The sequence below is a fragment of the Rhinoderma darwinii genome, chromosome 1 (assembly GCF_050947455.1).
Source record: "Rhinoderma darwinii isolate aRhiDar2 chromosome 1, aRhiDar2.hap1, whole genome shotgun sequence".
In the NCBI taxonomy this organism is placed as follows: domain Eukaryota; kingdom Metazoa; phylum Chordata; class Amphibia; order Anura; family Rhinodermatidae; genus Rhinoderma; species Rhinoderma darwinii.
The window spans coordinates 440,883,522-440,897,509 of NC_134687.1; the positions used below are offsets into that span (position 1 = coordinate 440,883,522).

Here is a 13,988-nt window from a genome sequence, read left to right on the forward strand (position 1 = left end):
TTTCATTTGTATCTGAGACCTGAGGACTTAGATACAAATGAATGTGGCTGCTGCTAGCACCGGGGCCCCCTCTGGTGCTAGCGACGCCACCGTGCATGAGGGGGCCCGTGCGGTCATGTGAGGTTTGGGCGGCCATGGGCCCCCTGGGAGCCTTGGGGCCCGGGCGGCCGCCCAAACCGCCCTAATGATGATCCGCCACTGATCTAATGTGCTATGGAGGAAGGTCCTTGATGTGGAAGCCAGTGGTGCTGTATTTGCTTTTGTGAATATGTCGAGAACGGTAGGTCCTAGAGAGCTGAAACCGCCAGAAGTGCATGATTTACATATGTGCCAAATTTGGTGCAGATTGGTCCAGTCGTTTGGCCGTGCATAAAGAACAGAAATTCAGTTTTATATATGTATAGAGATATAGATATATATCAGTAATGCAATTGACAATAATAAAAATGTATAATAAATATAAAAAGTGTATATTTATCTTTTTTTTGCCGTTAAACATGTTGCATAAAAGTCACAGTACCTGCATATTTATTTCACGTTTCAGGAGAAGCCGACTAACCATGTTGTTTGTACCATAGATGTGATCGCTTATAGCTGGGTCCTGTGTGTCAGAGGCATATAGGACCTGATCAATAATAGCTGGATCCTGCGTGTCCAGCGTCAAAACTTGTTCCAAATAAAACATATATATAGATATATGTGTATATATATATATATATATATATATATATATATATATATATATATATATATATAATGCCTTCAAAGGTTAACATAGCCTTTGATCGATTAATGGAGTAATGTGCATTTTACACTGCTGGGAAGAATAGGGAAGACTGGACAAATCTCGGCTCCATGCTTTGTTACTCAATAAATCACCTATGAAATTATTAGTATTTTATTGTAGAAAACGCTGGCTTCCAAACTATTTGTTAGATTTGATATCGCCCCCTAGTGGATTGTACTATATCTAGAAAAGGCTGTTTTCAGGAGGGTTTACATGAGAAGATTTTGCATGTTATCGGATTCATTCTAACCTTGTCTAGTGAAAAATGTTTGTGTATAGGCCCTATTACACTGGCCAATGATCAGGCAAACAAGCTTTCATAGAACGCTCGTTCCCGATAATCGCCCTGTGTAATAATGGCAACGATCAGCCGATGAACGAGCAAACACTCGTCCATAAGCTGATCTGCTCTTTCATGCAGAATTAAACATCATCGTTGTCGGCAGTACATCTTCCTGTGTAAACAGGGAGATGCGCGGTCGGCATGATGAAAACGTATTGAGACGAGTGATCGTAGTAATACATATCCAATCACTGCTCCGCGTGATAGGAGCAAACAAGCGCCGATCAAAGATCTGTCGGGCCGTGTAAGGGTATGTTCACACGCTTAGCAAAAAACAAGGGAAAACAGCTCCTGATTTGCAGACGTCTTTTAAATCACTCGCGATTTTCACTGCGTTTTTTTTTACGGCTGTTTTTGGAGCGGTTTTCTATAGAGTCAATGAAAAACGGCTCCAAAAACGTCCCAAGAAGTGACCTGCACTTCTTTTTCCTGGCCGTTTTGTTACGTGGCCGTTTTTCAAAACGGCCACGTTAAAAAAATGGCCCGTCGGAACAGAACGCCGTTTTTCTCAATGCAATCAATGGGCAGATGTTTGAAGGCATTCTGCTTCCGATTTTTCGTCCATTTACGGCCCGAAAAACGGCCGAAAATAGGCCGTGTGAACATATCCTAATAGTACGTAAAGTGACCTGAAGCTGTTGTTTTCCACTGTAAGCGAAATTACAGACAAACTTTGTTTCATCTGACAGTCACTATTGAATGTTTTGTTGGATATTAACCCCTTCCCTCTTTGGCCACTTTTGACCTTCCTGACAGAGCCTCATTTTTCAAATCTGACATGTTTCACTTTATGTGGTAATAACTTCGGAATGCTTTTACCTATCCAAGCGATTCTGATATTGTTTTCTCGTGACACATTGGACTTTATGTTACTGGCAAAATGTTCAGTTACTGGCGATATGTTCAGTACTTAATTCTGAAAAACACAAAAATTTAGCAAAACATTGCAAAAATTAGCATTTTTCTCAATTTAAATGTATCTGCTTGTAACACAGGCAGTTATAACACACACACAATTGATCCTAATTGACATCCCCCATATGTCTACTTTAGATTGGCATCGTTTTTTGAACATCCTTTTATTTTTCTAGGACGTTACAAGGCTTTGAACTTTAGCAGAAATTTCTCACATTTTCAAGAAAATTTCAAAAGGCTATTTTTACAGGGGCCAGTTCAGATGTGAAGTGGCTTTGAGGGCCTTATATATTAGAAACCCCCCAAAAAATCACCCCATTTTAAAAACTTCCCCCCTCAAAGTATTCAAAACAGCATTTAGAAAATTTCTTAACCCTTTAGACATTTCACAGGATTTAAAGCAAAGAAGAGGTGAAATTTACAAATTTCATATTTTTTTGCAGAAATAAATATTTAATACAATTTTTATTATAACACAGAAGGTTTTACCAGAGAAATGCAACTCAATATTTATTGCCCAGGTTCTGCAGTTTTAGGAAATATCCCACATGTGGCCGTAGCGTGCTACTGGACTGAAGCACCGGCCTCAGAAGCAAAGGAGCACCTAGTGGATTTTGGGACCTTATTTTTATTAAAATATATTTTAGGCACCATGTCAGGTTTGAAGGGCTCTTGCGGTGCCAAAACAGTGAAAATCCCCCAAAAGTGACCCCACTTGGGAAACTACACACCTCAAGGAAATTATCTAGGGGTATAGTGAGCATTTTGACCGCACAGGTTTTTTACAGAAATTAATGGAAGTACGCTGTGAAAATTAAAATCTAAATTTTTTCAAAGAAAATGTAGGTTTAGTGATTTTTTTTCTCATTTCCACAAGGACTAAAGGAGAAAAAGCACTGCATAATCTGTAAAACAATTTCTCCCGAGTAAAACAATACCCCACATGTGGTAATAAACGGCTGTTTGGACACACGGCAGGGTTTAGAAGTGAAAGAGCGCTATTTGGCTTTTGGAGCTCAAATTTAGCAGGAATGGTTTGCGGAGGCCATGTCACATTTACAAAGCCATTGAGGGGACAAAACAGTGGAAACCCCCGACAAGTGACCCAATTTTGGAAACTACACCCATCGAGGAAATTAGCTAGGGGTGTAGGGAGCGTTTTGACCCCACAGGTTTTTTGCAGAAATTATTGGAAATAGGCCCTGAAAATAAAAATCTAAATTTTGTAGTGTGAATGGAGACTCACACGGTACGAAAAACACAGGAGAGCTAGCAGTTTGCTTAGATGAAGAGAAAGCCTGCATACAGCACTGCTTATATATAGCTCTGCTTACATACAATGTTCAGCTTTTCCCTCTCCTGGTCATTCGTTCACTGTGTGTAAGCTGCAGGCTCTCCCTCTTCTTGAGATCCATAGGACTGGACTCTCCCTCTAGAGAGGAGGCAGAGGCAGTTAAACAAAATGATCTGCCTATACAAGATATAACAGGGAGGGGGAGGTGCTGCTGTAGAAAGGACTTGCCTCCTGGACTGCCAGCCTGAAGAAAATGTAGCAGAGCAATTGGAGCAATGAATATGGAGATTTTTGGATCCATGTAAGATATAGGGCTGGGACTAGCGTTGTTCTAAAAAGATTTTCATGCGCTATATTATGTCTTATTTTCTTTCTTTTTTTTCATTAATTCTGGGACAACCCCTTTAAGTTTTCTGTACCAAAGAAAATAGGTACTATACCATCCAAATTGGCAGTTTTTGGGGGGTTGGAATATATTTGCATTATTGTTAATGTGGAAGAGTTATTGTATTCTTGGCAATGTGGGCCAATGACCTGAGAAAGCAGGAGAACCAAATTTGGGTGGTACAGACTGAAAAATATTGGTAATGAACTGCCCAATGTAATGTACAGCTAGAATATATGGCAGTGGCCAACGATTATGTACCACACAAGGCCCAGGGACAGGGAATAGACAAGTGCTGTAATGATGGATCATAAAATGTAATAATATATAAAAAAAATGTAAGAATGTAATTAGTTATAGCTGAGGTGAGTGCCACCTTACCTAATAAAGATACCATTAACAATGATACAACCAATAGTAGGTCACCATATAACAAAACATCCATGTAGCCCCTTTTTATGAGTTTATCCGTTGCGTAAAGCAAGCTTATAAATTTATGTGCACGAGGTACAAGCACCTCATGGTCATGTGTCGTATAAAGAAGAGGGCATGTCATAATACATTGATTAGTAAAACTACCTTATTATATAACCTGCATGCCATAATGTGCCCACCTCTGCCGTTCTGTGATCATTATCGGAAGAGAGGTGAGGGCACGCCGTCACTTCTGTTTTGCATAGTAATATGCTATAATGGGAGATGGCAGGCATATCACAGCATGCTGCCACTATTAAACTCTGGGCTCCTAGGAGTCATGATCTACATGTGACTCCCGAGTCACAGATTTGGGACCATTGCTGAATGCAATTATAATGGTCATATGAACACAGCTTTAACCTCTTAGTCACCAGCCTATTTTAGGCCTAAATGACCAAGCAATTTTTTCAGTTTTTCCTTCGTCACATTTAAAGAGCTATAACTTTTTTTTATTTTTCTGTCGACATAGCTGTATGAGGACTTTTTTTTGCGAGACTAGTTGTATTTTTTTTTTACACCATTTTGGGGTACGTAGAATTTTTTGATTAACTTTTTTTTTGGGGGGAATAGAAAAAAACCCCAGCAATTCCGCCATTGCTCTATGCATTTTAAATTTGCACCGTTTACCGTGCGGCGTAAATAACATGTTACCTTTATTCTATGGGTCGGTACGGTTATGACGATACCACATATGCAGAGGTTTTTTATGTTTTACGAGTTTTGCACAATAAAAACACTTTTGAACTAAAATGATTTGTTTTTGCATCGTCGCTTTCCAAGAGCCGTAACTTTTTTTAATTTTTCCGTCAATTTAGTGATATGAGGAGTTGTTTCCAGCGGGATGGGACATAGTTTTCATTGGTACTTTTTTGGGGTACATGGGACTTATTGATTAACTTGTATTATTCCTTTTTGTTGGGGGGGCAATGGGAAAAAATAGCAATTCTGCCATAGGTTTTTTAGTTTTTTTTTTACAGCGTTCACCTTGCGGTTTAAATTACACATTACCTTTATTGTTTGGGTCATTACGGTCGTGGCGATACCATATATGTGCACTTTTATTTATTTTTTTACACTTTTACTAAATACCACTTTTTTAAAGAGGCTCTGTCACCACATTATAAGTTCCCTATACTGTACATAATGTGATCGGCGCTGTAATGTAGATCACGACAGTGTTTTTTAATTAGAAAAACTATCATTTTTAACGGAGTTATGACCTATTTTAGCTTTATGCTAATGACTTTCTTAATGGACAACTGGGCGTGTTTTACTTTTTGACCAAGTGGGCATTGTGGAGAGAAGTGTATGACGCTGACCAATCAGTGACCAATCAGCGTCATACACTTCTCCCCATTCATTTACACAGCATATAATGATCTTATAACATTACTACGTGCAGCCACATACACACACTATAACGTTACTCAAGTGTCCTGACAATGAATAGACATTACCTCCAGCCGCAAGGACATGATATCTATTAAGAATCCTGACACTTCTCTGACGTCTGTGGACGGGATGTGTATTCAGAATCCTGACACTTCTCTGACGTCTGTGATTGATTTACAGCACAGCAGGCGTTGTCTCGCGAGATTACGCTGTATACTGTCATTTACATCGAGACTACGCCTGCTGTGCTGTAAATCAACCACAGACGTCAGAGAAATGTCAGGATTCTGAATAGACATCCCGTCCTGGCTGGACGTAATGTCTATTCATTGTCAGGACACTTCAGTAACTGCACATAGTGAACAACGCAGGCTCACTATGTACAGAGTAAATGAATGGAGAGAAGTGTATGACGCTGATTGGTCACTGATTGGTCAGCGTCATACACTTCTCTCCACAACGCCCACTTGGTCAAAAAGTTGTTGTCCATTAAGAAACTCATTAGCATAGAGCTAAAATAGGCCATAACTTCGTCAAAAATGATCGTTTTTCTAAATAAAAAACACTGCTGTAATCTACATTACAGCGCCGATCACATCATGTACAAGATAGGACATTTATAATGTGGTGACAGAGCCTCTTTAATGTATTTTTTGTACTGTCATCTTTATTAATAAATTTTATTTAACATTTAACTTCACTATGCGATATTTTGATTGCAGATATAATGCTTTGGTATACTTAGTATACCAAAGCATTATTGCCGGTCAGTGTAATCCGGCACGTCCTATTGGGTATATACCCAGGGCAGACCTGGTGGCCTTTGTTAGGCCGTGACACCCCATCGGAGGCCCGCGATTGCATAAGCGGGCCACCGATGGGTGAGAGAGGGAGCTCCCTCAATCTGTAAACAAGTTACATGCTGCAGTCGCTATTGACGGTTAAACGGCCGCGATCAAAGCAAGCTTCGATCGCTACCATTGGAGCAGGTGCCCGTTCTAGCCTGCACAGGACACCCATGCAAGACTTAGACTAGGCTGCCGTGAAAAAGCACCTTAGTGACCGCCGTGAATAGGCGTATTGGTGGTCACTAAGGGGTTTAAACTACTATAATATCTTATGCCTTATTATAAACTAACCAAGTTCACACATACACACTCTGGTGTAAATTTCATCACTTATAGAGGCTCTGTCAGCACATTATAAGTGCCCTATCTCCTACATCAGGAGATCGGCGCTATAATGTAGGTGACAGCAGTGCTTTTTATTTAAAAAAACTATCTATTTTTACCACGTTAGGAGCGATTTTAGTTTTATGCTAATTTGTTTTTTTAATGCCCAAGTGGGCGTGTTTTTACTTTAGACAAAGTGGGCATTGTACAGAGGAGTGTATGACGCTGACCAATCAGTGACCAATCAACGTCATACACTTCTCTCCATTCATTTAGTCAGCGCATAGTGACACTGCGTTGTTCGCTATGTGCTGTCTTATACTGACATATTTACGTTACTGAAGTGTTAAGGTTTGTTTGGTACTTACAGCAGAGAAAGGGTACTCTCGCGAGATCTCGTTGCAAATGACAGGTTACAGCGAGATTACGCTTGCTCTGCTGTAAGTACCAAACAAATGTTAACGAAGTGCCGGGATTGTGAATAGACATCCCGTCCTGGCTGGAAGGAATGTCTAGTCACGGTCTAAACACTTCAGTAACGTTAATATGTCAGTATAAGACAGCACATAGCGAACAATGCAGTGTCACTATGCGCTTACTAAATGAATGGAGAGAAGTGCATGAAGCTGATTGGTCAGCGTCATACACTCCTCTGTACAACGCCCACTTGGTCTAAAGTAAAAACACGCCCACTTGGGCATTAAGAAATTAATTAGCATAAAACTAAACTCGCTCCTAACGTGGTAAAAATAGATCGTTTTTCTAGATAAAAAGCACTGCTGTTACCTACATTATAGCGCCTATCTCCTTATGTAGGAGATAGGGCACTTATAATGTGGTGACAGAGCCTCCTTAAGGCAGGGTTTATAATATACAATATGGATCATGAAGATATTCACTAGGTGTATATGGCCATAATAATTGCATTTGATGGCTCCATCCATCTCGCTGGTCTAATTGGTCATGATCGCTTTTCCTGTTCCGATTCTAGCAAAATATCCCTGCATGTAAAAACAGGACTTAGGCCAACATCCATATGGCTGAGCTGAGTTTGCCATTCAACACATTTCTCAACATCTACATCCTATGCTACATTAGTAATTTATTATCTATTCATTTGTCTTTTTTTTATAAGGAAGATCGGCCCCTGTAAAGGCCCTTTTTACATGGGCAATGATCGGCCAAACGCTCGTTCATCGGCTGATCTGCTGGTTTATGCGACCAATAAAATGGTCGCTAGTCGGCAGCACATCTCCCTGTGTAAACAGGGAGATATGCTGCCGACATGATGAAAATGTATGGGGACGACCGATCAGAACAACGATCGCTCGTCCCCACACATAACTGATCATTGCTTCTTGTGAAAGGAGCAAATGAGCACCGATCAACGAGTTGTCTCGTTAATCGGCGCTGAGTTTCATGGACAATATTTGGCCGTGTCAAAGAACCTTAAATCCATCCTCGTGTTTGCTCACCATCTAGTATACCAACAGTGTGATGAAATAAGTGATTAAATGATTAGATAATTTTTTCTAATTGCTTTATTTGGATCTGGATAATTACTTCATACTGCCAGGTAGGGAAACCTCAGCACCATAGAAAAAGACAGTTATGGCTTCAACAACATTTTAGCATTGGATCAGGTATATGACACATCATATATAGTTCATGCTTTAATAAACACAGATCACAAAGAAATAGGCCAAATGCCTCTGCAGTTTCAATAAAAAATATGAAATACTTTTTACAAGGTACATATTATATTATATAAAAAGTTTAGTGCTGCCCGGGAAAAAACATTGTTTAATTTACAAAACCAAAGTAGATCAGACACACAGATACAAGGGCCGTGTGAGGACCACAGGTTGTTAGGGATATACCACAGTCTGCTTTGTTTTCTGTGAAGGAAAAGTTCTCTTCACACAAAGTAAAGATCATCTAGACGGTAACGCTATGAAACCCACCGATGCACAAACACAGATGTATTTCAGGGGCTCAGTTCACAAAACATGCATGCAGCTTTTTAACAAGGTTCTATTTACATGTTCTTGGGTTCCACTTGACCATGGAAATATCTGCAAACAAGTCCATCGACAGCCCCAATTCTTCACAAACGTTTTGCATAGGGATATGTGGATACAACAGTGTCAAGCTTGTAGCTACAAAGTACAAATACAAAAGTGGCTTGTAAACTCATCAGTGGCTAAAATGTTCTAGGGAAGCAGGGTTCTCGCATTATAGTTTTGGTATTCTATCTCAGGGGTAGGCAGCTCATGGCGGAACTAGAAGCCGGATCATGCTGGAACTTGTGGTTTCACAACTGTTGGAGCAGACTGCTTTGTGTTCTAAGGCAATTATCATGTTTTTAGAAATGGTTTAATTAAAAAATGAGTGACTAAATATAAACGCTCCTCGAAACACAAAACGCGTGAGTATGAAAGCAACAAATTCCATGTATTGATACAGGACGTGGTCAGTGTTATAGTGAGTCTACTAGATTAGTATAAAGTGCATTATTCTAAGTACAACTACTACCCAATATAATAGTAACACATCTATTCTTGGGCATCCTGTCATATGACCTTGATTTTCTGCATTTAAGGAGATATTTTTGACCTTGAATGTATCACCTATATATATTTTTTTTAAATACAATTTTTTTGTAATGTTTTTACATTGTATATTTTTGTTCTTTTCTTTACATACATTTTGGCGGTAGCCATCTTGCCTGAGCTACTGCTCTGAGCTTGAGCTGTAAAGAGCAGTTCAGAGATTTGTTTTACATGGACATAAGAAACATCAGTCATAAAACAATCTATGGAAGAGTGTTGTGGGCATGCTCTGTGATATGTGCAAAGGTCACTGTGCAGGGAGGGGAGGAGGGGAGCTGTCCCCATAACTTATTATCATTAATGTGATCCTGTGTTATCTGCTGCCAGCTTTTTTTTTATAATACTGCCTCGAGTTAAACAGTAAGTCATTTTCTGACCAGGATTTTCAGCAGTTTTTGTAGTTTGTAGTTTGATCCAATAACCCAAATGAAGATTCTGACCATATAAGTCATTTAATGTGGTAAATCCTATTAATTTTCTGATATCATAACATGTCAAGTAGACTAAACAGATCTATTTAATGACCCATATTAGCTGCTCTACTAAATATTTATATATACAAAAGCCAAAAACTATCACAGTAGACTCCACCATTCTATATCTTCTCCTGTAGGCTTTTAAAATGAACATACTGGCATGCAGTTTGGCCTAACATTGTGAATGTTAATCATAGTAGTTGGCTAGTCACCACACAGACACATTCAATTTGTCTATTCTCAAGCCTATTGACTTTATTTTATGAAATGCATCAAACCTACCTAAATAAATTCCTTCCAGTAATATATACCTACTCTATCAAATATATATTTTATCAATATCTTCAATCAAGATTATAAATTCAATGCAATTTCCAATTTGTCTTACAAATTAATTCTGCTTTTTGCCTGTAGGGTTAATAGAACAAACACGTGTAGTGAGCAATGTCATAGATATCACAATTCTTTCTATATTGGAGACTCTAAGTATAATCCAGGCGCATTAATCTCTATACAGATCTCATTATTAAAGTGGCATTTAGGCCCAGTCATGTAATGAAAGTTTTCTGCTCTGCCGTGGACCCTTAGATCAATTATGGACAGCTTTTCAATTCCAACGTTTGAGCACTACAGGTGTTTGTTCTTAGCCAGTGTGGAAAGTAGTTACAAAGAGTGTCTCTCGAACTGGAGGACCTGTCCTGTCCTCCATTACACAGACAATCCATTGACAGGAAATGGGCAATGTGTTATGTTCAATCTTCCCTGTGGTGGCGCTGAAGAGAAATTCAATGCAGGTTTCCCCACATATAACAGCTAATCGCTGGGGTTCCCAGCAGGGGGACATTTTGTGATCTGCTTATTGTCCAGGGACCCCCCTACTAGGTAGGGATAATCCAAAGCAGAGAACCCTTTTAACTCTATTTCCCAAGAATGATCTTTGTGTCTCATGATATTGTAATGTTCATACTAATACAATTATAAATTAACATACTGTACATTAACAAGGGAAATCAGTCTTGGGCTCTGTTCACATCTGCATTGCAGATTTCACAGGAAGAGTAGTTTTCCGTCAAAACAATGGACACTACAACAGCACCAAACAAGCCCCATTATAAGTCAAAGGGGTCTGCCGGGCGCCAGTGGTTTGCATCATATGAGAGAGATGTGAACAGAGCCTAAATTTGATCTATGTACAGAAGTAAAATACATAGATAAAATTTCATATTGTCCCTTCAGTCCCCTGCAATGTCATAAATCTTAGGAGTAAATATACAGTACAATTGGTTGTCACAATAGCTCTTACACGTGAATTAATGTCCAATCAAATATGTGAGTGTTAATGATTTCTGCATTGTTATAGTTCCATTGATTCTCATACCTACTATTACTGATCGTGGATTACATAGGCAATCGTCTAGTTCATCTTGACATCAGTCAGATCTAAACATTTGTCCCAGTTGTCAGATTTGTTTCATTAGTAGAACACTCATTGCGCTGTTTTGACATATGTATAAGTAAATAGATGCTAATACTTTGGTTCCCAGTAGCTGCGTCATACTAACTAACCGCTATTTCTTTTCCTAATGGCACTGGGAATTCATTCTAGTACCTGCTGGTAACTTATATAGGGTTGGTATAGGGCCCATGTGAACATGCTTGACCTGGTTATTTTCAGCATCAATTTATACAGGATGATTTTCCTAGCTGAAAATATATTTATATAGCAAAATAAGACCTGGTTTAAGCCAATGTATGATGGGAATGTCCTACTAACAATGGAGATCAGCCTCAGCTATCTGACATTTGTGTGATAAGCACCTTGAAGGCTTCTTAGTAAATTCATGAGTCAACCTATAGTTGGAGGTCTGTGCCAGGGACAGAAATTAAATTTCAGACCTGGCATTGAACATATCAGCCCAGATTTGACAACATCTGCATTACTGTTGACATCTTATAGTACAAACATTACAATGAATCTGCCACCCCAAACCAGGCATAAAACAGAACGACATGGAATTATAGAATGGCATTGATGTTTCAAGTGTCAAAATTTACAAAGAAATGTAACTATGGTAGGGATTGTAAATAAATAATGGCCTATGTTTCAGTATTGTGTTATAGAACCTCTACTCCAACATACAGTTTAGTTTACTATCATTGCCAACACAATTCCATTACCCCTGCTCTTTCATGACTATTATTATTACAGTCTGTACAAAAAGATAGGAATTTTGGTAAAATCTCATTAAAATCCTGTGCGTAGAATTCAATGTTCTATCCATGATAACCTCTGCTTCCCATGTAATATTTTAGTCTTTCAGTTATGAAGGCATTCGGACATAAACAATATATATAAATGGCAATACAGGCTTAAAAGTTGTATAAAAGACATTTTAACACTTTGAAGAAGGAAAAAATCTTCCAGGTGAAAGAAACTTGTACCCATTTCCAGATGACAGTTTTAAATTGCGTAAAGAACCAGACATGTTGATCGATGATGCCGACTGAGTTATGTTTGCTACACTTATGTTTTCTGTGTGTTTATGTCCATTTTGAGGATTTTGCTGGGTAGCTTGAACATGCTTTTTCGGAATAGATAATTCCTTTAGTTCAAGATTATCCACAGCCTCTTCCTTCTTGTTATGTCGGGGAGACAAGTTCAATAAACTAAGAACGTCCTTCTTTGAAGTCATTGTTCCAGGTGTTCCACGTAATATTTTGATAGGACCTGATGTATGCTGAGGGTTACTTGTCCAGAACATCTTGAGATTGTGGATGGCCTTCACCTTTTCATCAATTGCAGCAAGTTTTAATTTATCCAGATCAGGTGCATCAGCAGGGCTGGATCGAGCAGATCCAGCAGAGGAGTATGAAAGAGCTGGGGAAGAGGTACTTCCTGCTGGAGACTGGTGACCTGAACTTGGAGATATATTTCGAGGAGATCTTGAAATGTGGGTGCTATAAGGAGAGCTAGGGTATTTCACTTTGAAAGGTGAATCTGAACTTGGAGAAGGTTGGTTACTGTGAAGACTTGACCCTTCCTTTAGGGATGAATCAGAATTTGCTGGACTATTGTATCCTGAGCTCACTTTTTGAAGAGAAGTGCTTCTAGTTGGAGGCTTTGGTTTCACAGTAACTGGAGAAGGCAACCCCTTCTGAACAGGTCTACTAAAAGCACTTGTTTCTGATGACCTGAACATAGAGCTGCCATTTGGAGTTGAAGTATCATCAGGTGAATTATTCACCCTGTTCAAACTGCCACTTCTTTGAAGACGTTCAACTGCAATTAAATGACTTTGAGTCTCCTCCAAGATCTTTTGAGCAAGCTCCTCAGGATTAAGCTTAGGGTTGCTTTCTTCTTGAGATTTCACAGTACTGTCTGTTTCAGTACTAGATTGGTCTGATTCTCCAGTATCAGAGCTAACAAGTTTTCCAACTTTTTGGAAAGGTGAATTTGGACTTGGAATCAGAGAAAGTTTAACAGGTGAATTTGGTGTGCTTATACTCCCTTTAGAGTTTACAGACACTTGAATTGTTTCCTGAACATGAACCTTTCTGAGGCTAGGATCTAGGTTTTCTGTGTATGACAAAAGAGGTTCATTACTTATTATAGAAAACCCATCATATTCCTCTTGTTCCTCTTTGCTTAATGACATCTGAGTTTGTGGGGAAGACTGGCCTCTTGAGTTTCTGAGTGAATAAATATTTTTTGGTCTGTCATGGTCCTGGCGTGCCTTGTTCTCACCCTCTGCTAAACAGTCTGGCTTAGAGACAAAACTCATTGATGATGCAATTGAACTTAGACTGTATACAGAGATAGCATCTGAAGCCATGCCATCTGGACATATTGGAGAGAAGGGATGGCCCAGATATCCTTGAGGGAATGGGTTTGAGACAGACTGTGAGGATGCCAGGGATTCAAGCGATGAAGAACTATCAAGACTAAGGCGTTTTGGAAGCTCAGTGGAATCTAAAATATAGATAAAGAGTACATCAGCACTATAAAATACAATTTACATGCATGATAAATTACTGTATTCTAATGTATTATCTATTTTTAGTTAAGGAAATATGTATCATATAAAGTAGTGGCTATTTCATTTCTTTTTTGGTTTAAACTGTACCATATTACTCC

General features: G+C 39.0%; 1 protein-coding gene across 4 annotated transcripts in view; it reads right to left on the minus strand.

The window, feature by feature from the left end:
* Positions 1–8,288: 8,288 nt before the first annotated feature.
* TTC28 (tetratricopeptide repeat domain 28) overlaps positions 8,289–13,988 on the minus strand; it is a 625,439-nt gene continuing 619,739 nt past the window's right edge. For all 4 annotated transcript variants that reach the window (XM_075830954.1, XM_075830961.1, XM_075830946.1 and 1 more), the window contains one exon: positions 8,289–13,823. In XM_075830954.1, coding sequence (XP_075687069.1) covers positions 12,247–13,823 — 1,577 coding nt within the window. In that variant the 3' untranslated portion in view covers positions 8,289–12,246. The remainder of the gene's footprint in view (positions 13,824–13,988) is intronic.